This window comes from Chaetodon trifascialis, chromosome 7 (genome assembly GCF_039877785.1).
Source record: "Chaetodon trifascialis isolate fChaTrf1 chromosome 7, fChaTrf1.hap1, whole genome shotgun sequence".
Taxonomy (NCBI): domain Eukaryota; kingdom Metazoa; phylum Chordata; class Actinopteri; order Chaetodontiformes; family Chaetodontidae; genus Chaetodon; species Chaetodon trifascialis.
Window position 1 is genome coordinate 16,223,782 of NC_092062.1, and position 18,883 is coordinate 16,242,664.

At 41.7% G+C, this 18,883-nt stretch overlaps 2 protein-coding genes across 4 annotated transcripts in view; both read right to left on the minus strand.

The window, feature by feature from the left end:
* myh14 (myosin, heavy chain 14, non-muscle) overlaps positions 1–6,735 on the minus strand; it is a 30,254-nt gene extending 23,519 nt beyond the window's left edge. For 2 of the 3 annotated variants that reach the window (XM_070967105.1, XM_070967104.1), the window contains exons 1-3: positions 6,557–6,735; positions 2,780–2,957; positions 1,012–1,218 (exon numbers count right to left, since the gene is read on the minus strand). In XM_070967105.1, the coding sequence (XP_070823206.1) occupies positions 1,012–1,218; positions 2,780–2,944 (372 nt within the window). In that variant the 5' untranslated portion in view covers positions 2,945–2,957; positions 6,557–6,735. The remainder of the gene's footprint in view (positions 1–1,011; positions 1,219–2,779; positions 2,958–6,556) is intronic. The other variant, XM_070967106.1, reaches the window with a different exon arrangement.
* A 1,655-nt stretch (positions 6,736–8,390) lies between these two features.
* Positions 8,391–15,412, minus strand: kcnj14 (potassium inwardly rectifying channel subfamily J member 14). Its single transcript, XM_070966784.1, has 3 exons — positions 13,109–15,412; positions 11,708–12,025; positions 8,391–11,131 (listed from the first exon to the last, which is right to left on the minus strand). Exons 1-3 carry the CDS (start codon positions 14,165–14,167, stop codon positions 10,901–10,903), a joined length of 1,608 nt encoding a protein of 535 aa, XP_070822885.1. The 5' UTR covers positions 14,168–15,412; the 3' UTR covers positions 8,391–10,900.
* Between the last annotated feature and the right edge of the window lie 3,471 nt (positions 15,413–18,883).

Genomic DNA, 18,883 nt, shown 5'->3' on the forward strand with positions numbered 1-18,883 from the left:
AACCTTCTCTTTTCAGACATCATCACTCTTTGCACATGCTCAGTCACATGAGTTAAGTGGGTTGTTCTAGATTCAAGGAGACTGTCAATAACTGTGGGTGGCTCAACCTTTTCTGTTTGAAAACTGCAGGAGTGGGTATACCTTGATTTAACTATTTGAAAGTACAGTTGAAAGTACAGCAGTAAACCAAAAGAGGTGTCAAGTGCTCATTGTAACTCATGTCATTTACTTTATTCAGTGCAGGAAAACAGGACACCTTAGCTGAGCATTCAGGGATCGTCAGTTAAACTGATGTACCATACAAAAAAAGGATACAGTCAAAAATTGCTACACAAATAATCAAAAACAATCACATGAAAACAGACACGTGATCAAAATAAAAAGCTGTATCGCACACAGAACCCACATTTTTAAATTCTGTCATGTTTAGAAATGTATGAGTTCTTTCAGAAAAGAACATTTTGCATTGTCACTCCACACCAAAACATGACTGTCGTTATCATGGGTTGCAGCTGGAGTGTATGTCAAAGCTATTCCAACAATCTCACTCAGCTCCTCTCTGGCCATCTATTAATCTTTCCTCTCAGCCTCATCCTCCATCATTCATACATTAACAGGCAGCTCAACTACCTTTAAATGCCTATATATCATTCTACTTTAATTGCAAACACTATATGTTTCCTGTATACGTCAGTTATCATTGGCTTCCATCACTATGACTTCCATTCCTCTCTTTCCCATCTTACCCGTATCTTCTCTGCAGGAGAAACTAGAGATGCCTCCCACTGCCACCACACACACAAACAACTTTGTAACCTGACTCCTCACCTCTCTTACCACCCCGTATCAGTTACACAGGAGATGCCAGAGGAGTTGACCGCTAACACATTCATCACAGAGTGAATGTGCACACACTCTTGTTCGTGCATGCATGTGAACATGTGCTTTGGTGTGAGACTCTTAATTGAACGTGTTCCAACTTATTGTGCATTCATGGTTCTGCACACTCACATAGATCAAGCCAGAGTAGTATCTCTCTCTCAGGTTGTGCAGCACCGAGGCTTCGTTGAGGCAGGTGAGGTCGGCCATGTCCTCCACTTTACTGAAGCGTGGGGGGTTCATCCGCTGCACCTCCTCCCTGGACAGAGTGACCCGCCGCTGGCTGTCTGTCAGCTCAACCTCCACCTCATCGCCACGCTCCTCCCGAATACTGGCCGACTGGGGGTAGAAGGAGAGAGAGAGTTTCTGTTTAATGCAACAGCAGAGACTCTAAACTTGCTTGATATAAGTAAAATACTACAGTGAACACCATGTCTTCATTATCATTGTCAGTATCAAGATTTTACAATTGTGTGCTAAACAAGCAATGCTTTTTTGAGGAAATCAATCTCAGAATAATCAGTGAATAAAAATCAATCTCTTGAAGACGTTTATGTGAATTTCATAACTTTTTGTATTTAAAAGGATGCTGTTTCCGATAATCTAAGTCTTAAATTTGACTAACTTTGACTAAAAATAGAACCAGAAAGAATAAAAGCTCACAGCTACCTGAGAGGTAGAACATCAATTTAAAAATGTACAGTTTGCTTTGCAAAATTGTCAAAATGAAAGGAGCTGTATTGTGTATTTGTATGTACTGGGCTATAACACACAAGTAAACTAGCTAGCCTGCATTTAAAATGATGCAAAGATTGAAAATATATTTGTGAAAATGTTTGTGAGAATCTGTTCCAGTGAGCTTTAGAGCGGCCAATGAGTTCAAATGAGGACAAGAATAGATGGTGACAGAACATGGAGCTCTCTTGTGATACTGCTGGTCTTGTGCTTCTAGGACAGGAAGCAGTGAACTCGGGTTTTGACCAGGTCAGAGGACTCTGCTCTGCTTTATTCTCTCTGCTACTTGACATGCACAACACACAAAAGATGTGCGTGTCTGTGTTTGCCTGTGTGTGGGTGTATATTAGTCACAGATTGAAGTACATGCTCTGAATATGAAACTGGATGAAAGTGTGCGTGTCTCTCTGTGTGTTGTACTGTATGAATGTGTATATTCGGTATGTGTGTGTGTGTGTGTGTGTGTGTGTGTGTGTGTGTATTTGTCCAACAGTGCCATTCTCAGATCATGAGTGTAAAATGAAGTCAGTGTCTCTACAACGGCCTCTTTAACATTAGGAGGCTGAAGGAGAGTATTGTTCTATTCATAGAGCTCTGTATGAAACCAGTCCAGCAGCGAGAGAGAGACTCAGAGATAAGACATTGAATTCATATATCACATCCTACAAAATGCGCAAATGAAAACTTGTGATGTGCATTATGCAAGTACCAAGGAAAAGTGGAACAAATTAATATTATGACAAGAGCCTTATTATGTCATTAGGCCAAAATGTGCGAGAAGGCATCACAAGGCACATTAAAGAGTCTAACAGGGTGAATGAAAGCACGCAAAGCAGGGCACCATCCTGGGGATAAAGACCTCAGACGAAATGATATCACACACACATACAAAAATACACACACCTTTTGCTGCTTTGCCTCACCTGTTTGACACACCCTCAGTCGAGAGCACAAACTCGGGGCTAATTATTTACCTCAGGACTAATACTAAGATAAATGTCAAAGAGGAGTGTGAAAACAAGTTGTAAAAATGAATTGCATTTTGCCCGAAAATTCAACTCAGCTCCTCACATCCAGTATAACTTGAATTTGATGTTGGTGCTTGTTGGACGCAAAAAAACAAAAAGTCATCTGTTTCTCCAATGAGCGGACGATACCCGCTTACCTCAAAGCCATGCTTCTCTGACGGCACCCACACCAGCCTCTTAGCCGCCCAGTCAGCCTGGCTGGCAGCAGTGAACACAGCATTGGATGTGGGAGAGCCTGGCGCCGCCCCCGATGACAGGAAGCGGGTGACATCATTGGCACCACCCCCCGTTGGCCTGGACATGGTTCTACTGGCACTGGGTGAGGACAGAATGGGAGACACAAAAAACGGGGACAATAGAAAATGAGCCTGCGTTGAGCCATTTTTTCGTTGCAGGCCTCGTGTCTGGTAGAAGGTTAAAACGGGAGCGCTGTGCATGATGTAGAGGAATGACAGACAGTGACACTTATGTGACTCTCTGTCAAGATACACACACACACACACTCCATGTGCACCCACCTACCCACCCACCCACATATAAAGGAAGAGCAGTAGTAGCACGCAAGTAGCATGCAGGCCATATCCAGCTGAGAATGGGTCAAGGATGGCCTAATTTAAAGACACTGCAAATCAAGGCAAAGAAGAGAGGAAAGACAGAGAGATCGGTGGGTGGAGGGGTGGAGGGTGGAGGAAGAGCAAGATACATCAATCGACTGAGTAAACTGACATGACAGCGCGAGGGGGAGGGATGGCGGAGAAGACGGGAAAAGGGTGGGACAGCAGTGAGGAGAGAGGATCGAAATGGACTAAATTTATTGTTAACTGCAAGAAAATGAAGCACGCTTCTTCTACAGGCCACTGGGCTGAGCAGAGAGGAAACTCTACTCAGGCCCTCACTGAGAACGAGTGGAGCCAAAACACTGATTCGCCTGAGGAGCCAGTATCCTGTGAAAGATGAGGTGACAGTAGCTGGAAGTGGTTACTTCTCTGAAACATGAAGGCAATCTCCAGTCAGAGTGGCTGTAGTACTACAACACAATGTTTCTAGATTTGCTCTGACAACTAAGACATTATCTGCAGCAGTGACTGCGTGAGAGAAGTTCTCTTAGTGGAGTAGAACTCGTGCCTCTGAAACTTTGCATTGAGGTTACAGGAATGACGTCGTTTCAGAGGGACTAGTTGCTGTTCTCTCCATAATGGGCTATCGACAAACTATCTTTATGATTTATTAATGATTTAAGGAATTTTTCACACAAATATGGGGAAAATTCACTGCTTCACCAGCTCCTCAAATGGGAATATTCTATGTTTTTTAGTCTTCTGCGATAGTAACCAGAAAATTTGGGAGTTTTTGAAATAGTCAGACACAAGAATCCATTTTTAACCACCGTGGTCTCTTGGATGGATCGACAAAATCATCAGCTGATGAATCAACAATGAAAATGTTACCAATCACAGCCATGCAGATGAATGTTACTACTGAACCACTGCTCACCACTGACTTAGTAGATAAATTACATAGTAACTAGAGAGAAGCCAGTCTTATATATCATTATATATATCAAAGCAATTTACTTATTAGCTCGTGCATCTTGGTACATTTTTCTGGGACACCGGAAAGGCCGTGCTTTAAGGGATAGGTTCTTTTGAGTCTATGAAATTTGATGACCTGAATTTCATGTGACACCCAAAATAGACATACAAATTTTAAGTTGTTCCTCCAGGAATGAAAGCCTTCAAGCAGCCCAGCTGAAACTCTGAATGATGCTGAACAATTGTTGATGGGTCAAAGTTCTGTTTCACTGAATGACGAGCCAGCTGGTGAAGTACTGATATCTAAATAATGTGCACCTGATAGTCATGATGACCAAACTAGGCTTTATGGAGGAATGGCACATGGTCCTCTTAAGCAACCACAGGGGATCAAACATTCTTGAGCTGGAGTAAATGTCAACTTTCAGCAGACAGGTAGGCTATTGTGACAGCCTGTGTGGCGCATGCGTGTGTGTGCATGCGTGCATGTGTTAACTAGGCGTCTCCATGCCTCAACAGGTATGTCATCTGGCTTGATTCCTGCGATGCATCTCAGTCTCAGTTTGTTCATGACAGGGCCTGGTCCCCAACCCTACCTTAACTGTACCTGTTATTCCCAAATGACTCTGGGTGTGGCATAAATATGCTGACAAAAAGGACTGGCACCACCCAGCCACTCAGTATGGAAATATGCAATTTGTCAGTGTTGTAAAACAGCCATAGATCTGTTCTGAGAGGTAAATAAAATAATACTGAATATTCTTCTTCTTCACGAATGAAAAGGCCAAAATCAACCAACCACCACTTCCTGACTTCTATCCCCTCCCTGTCTGTTCCACTCGACCCCCTGACCGTTTGTTATAGTGCTTTTGTTGGTGACTATTTTCTGCAAATTAATTTCGCGCCATAGTGAGTATTTATCTCACCCGGACAGGTTATGTGGGCTGTGTGAATTATCTACAGCTTCCATGTTTATGGAAATGAAGACACATGTCATCCTGTGCATCGGTGTGGCTGACTGATGTGCCTTTAACACTTTTTTGGGCAACATTGAAAGTCCATGCACAGAGAAACAAACTATATGTCAACCATTATATGTCAGGTTACATATGCTGCACTTCACCATCATGATGGATCCATTGTTGGTTTTGTTCTCTTTATAGGTTTTGCACTTCCAAGATGTGGATAGAAACATTATCTATTATAGCAAAAAATGTCATAGTCATCATAAACCATTTGTTACGACCAACTCTCTGCCCTTTGAGCATATGATCCTTACAACTCAGCCCTGTTCCTAAATCAACTTTAACAGCAATTGTAGAGGAAGACTTTGCGTGCCGACACCATATAGCTGCAGTGTAGGATGCCGCTGGGTCCCATCAATGCTAATGATTCCCCTAAAGCACAGTCTTAACACACACATACACAGAGACCTCACAGGTTGCCGCAGTACAGCCTGGACTGACCAGCAAACTCGTCCTGCAGCAGCTGGAGTTGCCAAAACCTGACTGCTCTCCTCCATAGCAACACCCTGAAGACTAAGCAGCAGCCCACAGACAATAGTTTCAACTGAGGTCATTCACTGCGGGGGGTCTTGCGGTCTATCTATTTGTGTGTGTGTGTGTGTGTGTGTGTGTGTGTGTGTGTGTGTGTGTGTGTAATTAACGTGTGGGTGTCTGCGCGTGATTGCGCGTGTGTTAAACGGGTGGGGGAGCTGGAGACGCCTTTTTCTCCAGCTTTTATGCGAAATGCATTGGTGATGATAATAATGTGGCATCTGCGCACTTGAGCGGACAGTGAGGAGAGGTGACATTATTAAGCCACTGGCAGTGATAATTACAGTGCGGCTGCAGAGCTGTACAGCTGCGGAGTGACCCCTATACATTACCTGCATTTCAGGACTGACGCTCCAGTACAAAAACTGAGGACGGCAACCACACCTCGACCATGAGACATGAACAATCACATGGGGCCCAGCCTTTAATTGACTGTGAATCGCATGCATGTGGCAGCTACAGAACCAAGCCATTTTCACTGAGAATGATATTATTGTTGTTATTATCATATTACACAAAGATCACATTCAGTCTGTGCCTTATAATCATATGGGTCGAAATCTCTTATAACATGGTCATTAGACAGACACATTTTCCTTAGCCAGACTTTAGGTCATCTCGACGTAAGTAAGCCTCTCTTCGAAGGCGTCAGACAAAACCGGTATGAACGCTTTTAGTCCCACCAACGCTTCAGTTTTAGGCGTTAAACCACCGCATTTAGACCAGCCTAGCAAGGTTAGCCAGTTCCACTGAAATATGATACGCTCGGGATATAACACTGGCTATTTACGAGTTGGATTAGACTAAAGGCAATTAAATCTCTCACCTTCAGGTTCCGCTCTGAGTCGTGGATAAGGCTGTGGTGCGAGGAGAACCGGGGTGAGGCTGTTTCTTGGGTATTTTCCTGTCTGATAGGTGTGTAGCCTGCCGCATATGCGGCTTTTATCATTGCACCGCTCTCTCAGCGAAGCCGCACTCACACTTCTCGGTGAGAATAAACTAGACAGAGAGCAGTGAGGGCAAGGCGGCGGCTTCAGCCTCGGAGGGAGCTTCCTGTTGGGGGACCAACCAGGTACGAGAAGTCGGGTTTCAGTCAAGCCTTAGAGAGAAAATTCTCCAATAAAAATCTACACCCGAGCAGGAGACCCGCCTCATGAATAAGACGGGAACTTTCCGCCCTAAAGCTGGCACGAGACGGGTGCGGCGACGAATGGTGTTCACGGTTGCACAAGTGTCTCCGCCGTTAGCCAATGCGAACGAGCAAGAGGCTGGGTCATCTGTGACTGATGTGTATAACAGCCAACTCGAGTGCAGCAGCAGGTGTCTGTGCGGCAGTCTCGCGCTAAAGCAGGGAGATTTGCGCGCTCTTTGTTTACCACTCAGTGGCAGTGAGTGTCCGCAGACACAGATCTAGGATCGGATTTGTTTGAGTCACCATCCACACACAACCGACGGTTTACATGGAATGATCTGACTCTGGGCGCGTGATTCAGATCATCCCAGAAAATCCGACTGAACCCGTGAAGTCGAGGTACCAGGGTACAGGGGCTATGGTAAATGTTTACACCACTGGGAAAATATCAAAGAGATTATAGCTAAATTTTATAGCGAAAAGTATAATTCGTGTAATTTTCCATATAGAAAAATGACATTCATCATGCCAAACACATAACTTGGTGGTCTATGAATCAACTATAATTATCGGCTGATGAAGACCTTGACATACGGTCGAAAGCGCCCCAGAAAGCTAGTAGACCTTAACATGTGATGTTATTTATTAGTCAAACTAAACTATACATTTATCAGTATTGAAGGTGAATAATTAATTAACTGATTAATCTGAACACAAATGTAAAGGATTTATGTACTTTTTAGCAAGTCACATAGGTTGAAGAGTGACAACACTGACCAAGAACAGAATCAAGTCTAAAAAAGACCTGAAATATTCAGGATTTACATGTGTCATGGATTTACATGTATCCTGGCATGGCAAAGTGTTATCTCCTGTGTTTAGAAGTTAAAAGTTATTATACGGTCGTGGTTATTTTCACAAGGGGTGTTTTATTCTTCTGATTCATCAGCAGTGATAGATTTAGCAAAAGCTTTGACAACACAATAAAAAGAAATCAAAACAATTATACTTCATTTTTCTCCTTTACATGTCAAAGTTGTACAATTCAGTTGTCACAAGATATATATATATATTTAACATTCTTCCACTTATTACTGAAAAAAATAAATTAAAAAAAAACCTTTACACCTTACCCTAAGTTTTGGTACCATCTGTATTCTGTGACAGACAGAGCTATCAGTGAAAACATCTAGTTGTGATCATTCTGAGTAATGTTAAATATAAAACTGTAATTGTAAATGTAACAAAGATTATATGATAAATTACAATTGCCATCTGGATGACATTTTTTAAATGGTCAGTAGGTGTATGATGTGACCTACAAGGAGAGCTACCAGGAGAACAAATAAAGAAGCAACCAATAATCGCCATTCAATCGCTGTTTTATTTGCTCTACAACACAGTTCAGTTTCATTTTGAAGTGCTCTGTGCCTGAGGCAGCTCTGAAATTATATTTCAATATTGGAGCAGAGAGGTTTCCTTTTCTCTTTCAAAAAAAAAAGAAAAGAAAAGAAAAGTAATACAGCTATTATTGGTTTCCTCTCACTATTTCATTAAAATGTTTGTAGTATTACAGTATACTATGTATTTTACACTATGTATATTATAAATACCAATGGTTTAAAAAGTGTAGTATGTGTACTGTCAGCTATGAATCCTAAACAACCAGTGAAATGACCAAATAATAATCCATCTATCCATTTCCTTCTGTGGTGTTTAAAAAGCATTATTGTTGTTAAAGTGATGGTGCTGAAAGGTAAAGTTACATTTCATGGAAGTGGAGGCTGGGTGAACGACATGACCCACCATGCAGCCTATAAATAGAACATGGTGGCCATAAAGGAGAAGTGTAAGGGAGGACACAAACATAGGACAGCATTAACACTAAATGTAAAAGATAATATGTTATCAATACCTCAACCCCCCTGAGGTAACTATAAAAATATATCTCAATAACTGGAACGAAACACTGCAACTGATGCATTGAGGTTAGCCTGTGCCGATCCAGTTACACTACTGTGCTATTGTAGAGCTTCATTAGTGATATTAGTCTTCATGAATTGCTTTTGTGCAAAGTACAAAAAACAAGATCCCAGGTTGCGCATTGGTCAGGCTAATTATTGGTCAACACTTGAAATCATGTTGCGCTCCTGACACTGAGTTACCTTTCCTTTATCAACACCTTCTGTAATCAAACACTTAATACTTGGGTGGCATAATTTACTGCGAACTATTACAGGATCTAAAATAAACAAGAACATTCCAGGTGCTTTGTAGTTTAACTGCAAAGTGCAACTACTACACATTCTACAATACGATACACCTTAAAGCATCTTCGTTATCAGTGCACCTTCATATTGAGACTACTCAGTTACTGAGCAGATTCACAGTAATACATCTGCATACATTTTTGTCTACTTAGAACAACATACTGCAAATGTTAGAGTGATTGAAAAAACACTCTTGCTTACATAGCATTATGCATAAACACAGAATAAAAATAAGCTTTAAGCACATTTTAAAACTTGAAATTAACTGCTGCAGATGAAGGGGCAGTCGTAAAATCTCAGGTTTGTTATGAAGGCACCACTCACTAGACTGTTCTCACAATTTTTGAGAGAAACCAACTGTAACACATTAGAACTAAATTAGGGTGTCACATGAGTTTATGGGCACTAAAATACAGAATCATTTTCTATGGATGTGGTGTACTTTCAAGTTCAATTCTTATCCACTTGTGTAGATGTTAGCTAGTTGTTTTATTCTCAGAGACACAGAAACAGAAAGCCATGTCATCATTGTCAGAACACCTCCCTGACTCAGTCCAGCTCAGTTATGTTCTGGTGATTTTGCAGGTGACTGTGGGCCTCCACATTTACAATGAGTCAACGAGAGCAACCACATTTGCCTTGGACTCTGTCCAACCCATCAAGGGTCTTACTTGTGCCAAGACACTTCAAACTTCACTGTCATAGCTCAGTCACTAAGTGCTAGAATTCAAAAGTAACAAAGCAAAACAATACAACGTGGCTGATTTTAGCAACAAAGAACATGAGAAGATACTCTAGATAGTAGTGCAAGAATGCATGGTAATCAAATGATCTGGGCAGAGGCATCTTCATCCGTCACCATGCATTACTACCATACTTCCTCCAACCACACAGCATTTACCTCAACACAAAGTGTTAGATTAAATAAAGCAAATCTTACAATCAATGATTATTTTTTTCATGACACATAGAAGAAACAAGCCAAAAAAATATACAGCATGTAACATGGAAAAGAAACTGCTCAAAACTGCTGCTTGTTTTCAGCTGTTTCTCCTTGTTACGCTTTGGCTCTACAAGTAGCCTACGCCAATAGTCATCTATATATTCTCAACAGCCATCAGCCGCAAGCTCAAAGTATCACACACGTATGTGCACTATCCATACTTACCATAAGAAAATAGAGCATTAAAATGATAAATCAGCATCATAGTGGAAAACATTCCTGAGTTGTACCTCAGTAGGTACACTACCATTCATTTCACACATAATCAGACAGCTTGAGGTGCAGTTACAAGTTAGAGCCACCATGGGGTGCTGTTGTATATTCTGCCAGGTAGGCAATAAAGCCAGATGAGCATATTGTGGTAGCGATGGGCCAGATGTGAGACTCAGCAGACAAGATTTCAATGATCTTGGAAGATTGCCAGGACCAATCAGACAACTAGGTCAGTGTTGTGACCCATTTACCCTATAGACAGACCCCAACCCTCCCACTGTTTCTCTATCTGTCCATATTCTTTCTATTTCTCTGTGCAGTCTAATCTGAAGAGTAGTACTTCTATAAATCTTCCAAACCTTTAAACATTCTCATGGATCTCATTACTTGCTCCTATTCTGGACTTCCTATCCTTTATCTTGACCCTATCTACTTTTAATCCAGTCTCTCTTGGTCTGCCTATTCCTACCTATCTAACCCTGTCTTTTTGCCTGTTCTTCCACTAAACCAACTTCAACTCTGTTTTCCCTTAAGGCCTCCTTTCCCACAGGTTCAGTTGTAGTGGAGATGTTCTGCCAAGGATTGCCTTCGAGTCGGTGGCGAGGGACACTCAGGGTCTTGGTCAGGCTCATCATCAGGGGATACAAGTTGCATTGCCACTTCGTTCTCATAGCAGAATGATGAGCGTGAGCTTTGAATGTACTTTAGCTCGGCCAGCTCTTTAGCACTGCATGAAGGTGTGTTCGGGATTTCATATGTCCGATGGAAGAATGAGTAGTCCACCTGGAAAAAGGGCAGAAAACAAGAATTTTTAATACACGTTATTTGTATGCTAAGAAGACAAGAGTCTGCAGCCATGTAAGTGCTTTTTGCAGCTATATTTGGGTACAGCTGTGCTTTGAGCTAAACACTAATGTTAGCATGCTAATATGCTGACATGCTGTTGTCAAGCAGGTCAATGTTTGACATGTTCACCATCTTAGTTTGATGTGTTAGCATGCTGACATTTTCTAATCAGCACTAAACACAAAGAACAACAAAGGCTGATGGGTGTTTGGTCATAAACCAAAATCCCTGGAATTTAGACCTGTCGATGGCACTAGATGTCAAGTCTGGGGATCACCAGAGTCATATATCATTAGGGAACTGTGAATGTCTGTACAAAATTTTGTGCCAATCTATTTATTAGCTGAGATATTTCATTTTAACTGACTAACTGACTGACATCAGCATCCCTTGAACCACACTGCTATCATGGCTAAAAACATTTATTATATACATCCCTCCCAGCTACAGTGAAGTAACAGATTCCACTTCAGACATAGCATTAAGTACATCTCTGTATCCTTCTGCTCTGACCTGGTAGCAGTCTCTCCTCTCAAAGAGCACCGGTTCGAATCGGTGTCCCCAGAGGATTTCAGAAGCCAGATAGGAGCTACGGCACTGTGTGGTCATGGCTGTGGCCTCCACCATGCCCTCAAGTATGACCACCACCTCCATCTCAGAGTCATTCTCCAAAGTCTTTTTGTCAATCTCGAAGAAGGGTGACTCGTCGTTGATCTCGTGGACAATTGTCACTGGCGAGACCAAGAAGATACGGTCGGTGCCAGTGTCAAAACCCACGTTGATGTCTGCATTGTCCAACGGAAGGAACTCTCCCTCTTCTGTCACCCTTGGCTGAAGTTGGGAATAGAGAGTAAAATAAAGTCACAACTTGATAAAACTTTCCACATTAGTTGTTATGATGTTGCAAAATTGATTTTCACACGTGGGAAAATATTAAATGGAGACTAGAAACGATTTCCAATATGAACAAAAAAAAAAAAAAAACAGCAGCCAAAGGCAGGCAGGATATTATCAAATGAAATGAAATTAAACTGTAATTCTGGCTCTAAAACCCAAGACCATGGTTTGGAAAAGAGGGAATTCATTTATCATTTTAAATATAACTGAATCTAAAACTGACTTAAATTTCTTACCCTGGCACAAAAACTTGAATTTGACAACGCAAATCTTAAGTCATACAACCCATGCATATGCTTATCACTCACCCAACCCTTACTATGGAACAATAACCAGTACCGGTATTTAGAATTGTATTTCTTTGATCCTCGCAAGCTTAATCCCATTTGCCCTATCTGAACTTTGATATGGTCACGCTATTGAGAGAGAGATCAAATTGTCTATGCTGTATCCTCGGTGTTCCACAGATTCTGACCCTCCGGACAACTCTGGCAGCATGCACACTATACACACAGGGCATGATGACAAAACATTAACGAAAAAGGAAACATGTTCAAAACTACCCACAACAAGGCCAGGCAGTGAGGTAAACATAAGCATACACAGTACAAATAGTACAATAACCCACATAGAGTACACACAAGGGAAAATGAGATGACGAAGGACAATGATTCTCAGTTAAAGAATTGTGGGCAAGTTAATCCATGGTAAATCTTCCTAACCCCCTGAGGGAAAATAAAACAAGCTCTCATTAACGACAGTCCACAGAATACAGGCCAGATGGTCTCAGCATTCTCTCATTCTCTCTACTGCAACCTTTTTTTCCTCTACTGCTATCTCTCACAGCAGCAGCCTCTATTTTTGGTACATTCTTTTACTTTCCTTGTCTGCTTTACCATCTCCAATTTACCTCTTTGACCCTTTTCTCAAAAATGGAAAGGCTTCTGTCTTTTATCATTGCCATACTTTCTGACCTCATTCTTTTTTCATTATCATTATCAATCCCCCTCCACTTACCTTCAGTAGTTGTGCTCGAACATGTGCCTCTACCAGGTGACTCTTGCGCAAGTTTCCGACCCTCCACATCATGCATAGTTTCCCGTCCCTCAGGGCCACCACAGCTGTGTCAGAGAACACCAATGTCTCGTTGCGCTTCTTAGGCTTGGCAATCTTTGCCATGACTGCCCCGATGATGAAGGCGTCAATAATGCAGCCCACAATGCACTGCAAAACGACCGCCACCACCGCCAGGGGACATTCTTCGGTCACGCTTCTGAATCCATAACCGATGGATGTTTGCGTCTCCAAGGAGAATAGAAAGGCCGCCATGAAGCTGTTCACCTGGAGGAAGCATGGCTCCTCAACCAGTGCCTCTCTATCAGACTCTCCTCCAGACCCGGCCTCACCTGATCCCAGAGAGGAGCCTGAGCTGGGGGTAAGTCGAATGGAGAGGTCCCCATGTGCGGAGGCAATGAGCCAGAAGGCAAACCCAAAGAGCAGCCAGGAGAGGAGGAAGGAGAGGGTGAAGATGACCAACATCCAGCGCCAGCGGATGTCCACACAAGTTGTGAAGAGGTCGCTGAGGTAGCGCTGGCCCCTCTCGCTCATGTTGACAAAGGTGACGTTGCAGCGTCCGTCCTTGCCCACAAAGCGTTGTCGGGGCCGGCGACTTGAGCGTCTAGTGCACCGGCGGCTGGTACTGGAGGGGGAAGAGAGTGAATCCTGGTCCGAGGATGACCGGCCTTTACCTCTTCCTCCTACACTACTGCCTTTTCCACTCCTTAGTCCTGAGCACATTCCTCCTGCTCTCACCCCGCCTTCTCCTGCTTCTCCTCCAACTGACTCTCCAATGGCGCTCTGCCTCCGTGCATTGTTGGTGTTGCTCTGGAGAGGTAACCTTTTGCCGTTCAAGGCATGGGTCGGGGAGGGGCTGGTTGGGGTCCCTGACCCTGTTGGGCTCCCCCCTGCCCTAGCCGTATCTGCAGCACTCTGTGCCAGCCTCATGACCTCCTCCTCCTCCACTGGCCCATCCACCACAGCACTGAAGCGGCGTTTCACACGTGCTGCTCCCATCATATGCTTTAAAGTTTCCTCTCTCTTATGGAGAAGTTCACAGTCACTCAATATGCCTCAGTGAGCGTTGATTTGATTGTCGATGTGGTAATTAGCACCTTGCCACAGTCAATTAAGTGTGTGGAGCTAACAACGCAGTCCGTGTTTAAGTCCTTCTTGATGAAGAGATAATTGAAAGCCTATAGTTATGAAACAGAGGATAATTCCCTCCAAGGCCATTGATCAGTTACTTATTTACTTTCCCAAACTTGTTATGCTGTTTCACAGTACAGTTTCTACTTTCAGTGACACATCCTTCAGCATCAGTTTTCTTGAAGTATGTCCACAGGTACATTAATTAACAACCAATGTCCTGAAAATATAATACTCACTCAGGTAAAAAAAAGTGAGGTGAGCTGAAAAGAAAGGTGTTCACAGTAGTCCAAGGAGCCTAATTCTGTGTTTACAAGAATCCTTCTGACAAGGAGTGGTAGGACTGGGTTGAACTCAACAGACATCACAAAAGCATGCAGGATTGGTTCTCTTAATTTCAAAACAATGAAAGGGAATCTTCAAGCAGGTATCAGTTGACAAACGCTATAAACTGATAATGCAATGGAGTAGGAAACATGTCAAGGATATACAGTTCATGACAGGGTACCTTCCATAATATTGTGACAAAATGCATACAAGACAGGCAAATCCAAATTAACTTCACATGGGACGATATGATGAAGTTATTTCCAACATGCAGTCAAAAAAGCAAAAAAACATGCCAATTCTTACGATCAAAGTTCTTCCCAGTGTCGCAACCGCTTGTTATGGGCATGAGGAAACAAATAATAGAGTACTTTCAGTACATCAAATGCCTACTGTCATTATTCATCATTCATAATTCAGTGCCAGTACACCTTGGATAAAGCACTGACTGCAGTAGACATACAAAAATGAAAATGTCACTTTTCCCCAACAAGAGGGTCCCAGCTGAAAGAACCATGTTTTGTTTGCCATTTCCTGTTCAATCATGTCACTGCTTTAACAATTTCACATTGTCTTTCAAAGGTTCTGCATATCTGTTTTTTGGCCATTGTCAATTTGGCGATGACTTGTTCTGTGTGCTGAGTGTTTGGTGAATAATACTGACTTGACCTACACGGCTGTTAGCAATCACCTGTAACAGTCTCTCACAGCAGACGTATCTCATTACAGCTCAACATTATGGCTGAGAAATCACCTATGCCTGACAAAAGATAAGAAGACGGGAAGAAAAAAACAGAGAGAGATTACTTTGATCCATCTCCAACATTTCTTTTCAGCTTTAAGTGGAAGATTTATATCGAGGGAAAGGGTAAGCAGGTCACCTGAGGAAGTTTTGTTTTTTTTGTTTTTTTACATTTTTCTGGAGGTCTGGGGCCAAAGTTGATAGACCAGGTGTATGCCACAGAAGGAGAAGAACTGATGAGTGCTGAGAACTAAAGTGGCTGAGCGTGTAACTGAGTTTGTGGATTGTAGTGTCTAACTCAGAATCTGTTTGAACCAGATGACAAAAGGCAACCTGAACATCAGACACTGCAGGTGCAATGTGAAAATAACCTGCAGGAGACACTTTATAGTGCACCATAAAAAGTATCTAAAAGAATACATTAGCATGCAAAATTCCGTAATATATAGAAATAACTCTTAAAAACTCTCTAAAGCTGAAATAAAGCAAAAGAGACAAGTGCAAATAAATCTGACAATGAAAAGGTATACTTGTATTCACCTTGCCCAACCATTTCCAGAGTAGCCACATCCAGTCCCTTTGAAACGGTGGTCAGAGTCAAACCCTCAACCGTAACCCTACACTGTGGTGAGAGAACTGAAAAACAATAGACAAGAGCTTCTGCTATAACTCTACAAATATAGAAGAGGCCATTTCATTCAACCAGTAACAGCAGGGTAGACAAAAGTCTACAACAAATGAAAATGGGGAAAGAGATCCCTCCTGAAGTGTGACGTGACATAAGGGTTCATCTTCGCTTGTGTGTGGATCTCCCTTTATGACACATTGAGCTTTTGAGTAGAGGATCTCAGGAGAAGACAACGAAAGAGTCCGCTGGTTTTTCAGCTTGCTTTACTGTTGGTTGTCTGTTTTGTATTCCTTAAGACCTTCTTGTTTAACACACTGCCAGTCTTAAAAAGAAATGAGAACAAACAAATAGAGAATGAAAATTAAAGGTAGGGTAGAAATTACGAAATTTCTCTATTTTGAACTGTACACATACTCACATTTCACATCAATTCAATCTTAAGTATACTGTAGGCTATATGATAAATATGTGGATAAGTAAATGGTGATCACAAACCTCCCATTTGTTGAGTATGTCTTTGGTTTTTCTCATGCAGTCCTTGGATTGTTACTGGATTATTTTATTGATCAAATATGGTAGAGGTTTTCCTGTAGACAATCAACTTGAATAATCAAACTCTGTCATGATGAAGGAACAACCATCACCCAGACATGGGATCTGTGAATGAAAACAGAGACAAAGACAGAAAGTCATTTTCATTTTTGTTTTTTCTAAACATCACTTCTGTACTGGACTTTGAAATCAGCGTCTAAACGTACACCATTATAATCACCATTATAATTCTAAATATCTGACAGAGTGAGCATACGAATAAGCATTCTGAAGTGCACCTTACATGCATCAAAGCATATTTACATTTATTGATGGACATAGACCTTTATAGGGTGGACAGTTATTTTATTATGAAGAAGTTCTGAACTACAGTGCTCTCATTTTAGGTCAAGAAACCAAGTGGTACACGGTGGGTAATCTTTGATAAATAAGCAATTGTGGATTAAACTCAATAGATTGGGAGAATTGGAGGGGATTTTCTTGAGCAAAGGTTGAGACTGGGATTGTAGCTCAGATGAAGGACTGGGATAAACCAGGACTGTGGGGTGGCTAGGGGTGAGGAAGTAGCATGTCTTGCTGTGGAGATGGCGATGTGCTGTGGATTACAGCTGTGCTCGTGACTCCAGTAATCTCACCGATGATTTTGCTAATCCTTTGAGGACTTATGTAAGAGCCACCACTGAAAGTGATAAGAATCTCTACAAACACACACAGGTAGGATATGTTGTGGCATAAACAGGATTTGGGATAATATGGTAACAAAGTTCACACTTGACAAATTTATGTAGACCTGATCATTTTCACCTTGAGTCAATTGGAACTGATCAATACATCCACTTAAACGTCTTAATTTCCAATGACTGATAAAACAGATTCTTCCAGGTTTGTGTTGCTCAATGTTCAATTAATGAATTGATGTGTGAGGAGGCAGTGCTGACCTTCAGGCCTCTGCTGTGGTTCCTGCCATCACTACCAAATGAACACGCTCTCAGGTTTGCTATCTCCGTGATTGGATTGAAGTGTCACCAGATGACTGACGACAGTCGCTCGAGGAGGTGATGAGGGAAGTGTGTGTGTGTGCATTTGCATGTGTGTATAGGCAATGTCAGGTTGCACGAGTCCTTGTGTTGCCTAACCTTATCACGGTGAAGTGGCAAATGTCTCAGATTACATCTTATATAAGAACATTCATGGAGGGGTGTCTGGGAAAATTGTCCATGCAAAGTTGTTGCTTCACACTGTCAGCAGCATTCGAGCTGCAGTCCTGCCTTATATGATAAAGGCTGAAACGTGATGGGTCCTTTAACCAAACAGATCTTTTACAGCAACCATCAGCCCCTGATATTAGATTATACAGCGGTTATTTATATTGAGTCCAGCAAGCCGAATAGAATGACCTTGAGTTTTGAATGCATAACAGGGGATAATGAGGAACTGGACATTGTTTATTTCATTTGGCAAACATTTGAAATATCTGAATATTTATCCTTGTTCACAGCTAACCATTGAGATCTTACTATTTAACACAACTAATTATTAAAATTAATAAAGCATTCAATAACTGCAATAATTAGTTGGTTGATTGGCAGAAAAAACTTCCTATTTATTTCTTATGATCAATTAATGGTTTAAGTGATATCTCAGGCAAAAATGTAACATTTTCTCCTGTTCCATCTTGTCAAATGTAAGAATTAGCTGTTTTAAACAATATTTATGTATGACAGCGAGACATTTCAAGGTTTAACTGTATTCTGAGTGTATATGACCCCAAAAAATGTACAGCAAAACATTGACACAACAACACAACCTTGATGATCACGTTCATAATTCTCCTGCAAGACCACAATAATCCACATTCATTCCTTATTTTTCAGTTTTTTTTTCATTGTGGGTTTCTCTCCATCTATTATCTCTCTGCATAGCACCTCCCCTGTCCTCTTTCTATCCAGATTATCTGACCATATTAAGGTGTTATGTGGTCAGATTAGGTTTGCAGGGAATATATTTTCAGTGTCATTGAAAAAGGCACTGAATAAACCATGTTCTTCATTTTGTCTCTCACTCTTCTTGCCTCCCATGTCACATGTGACCGGTGACCTATTTCCTGTTCTTATGTTCTGTTGGTTTGAGTAAAATCATTTTCACAAGACAACATTGCTTTATTTATCGTTAAAGTTGGTTTGACGGTTTCATGATGCATTAATCAACACTGTGTACACAATGTACAGTACAATACAAAACCCTCAGAAGTGACCCTCTACATATAGAGACATCAATACTGGTTATTGATCAGTGGGGATTAGAAACCAGGGCACAGGCTGGGTCTCACTCACAGTGT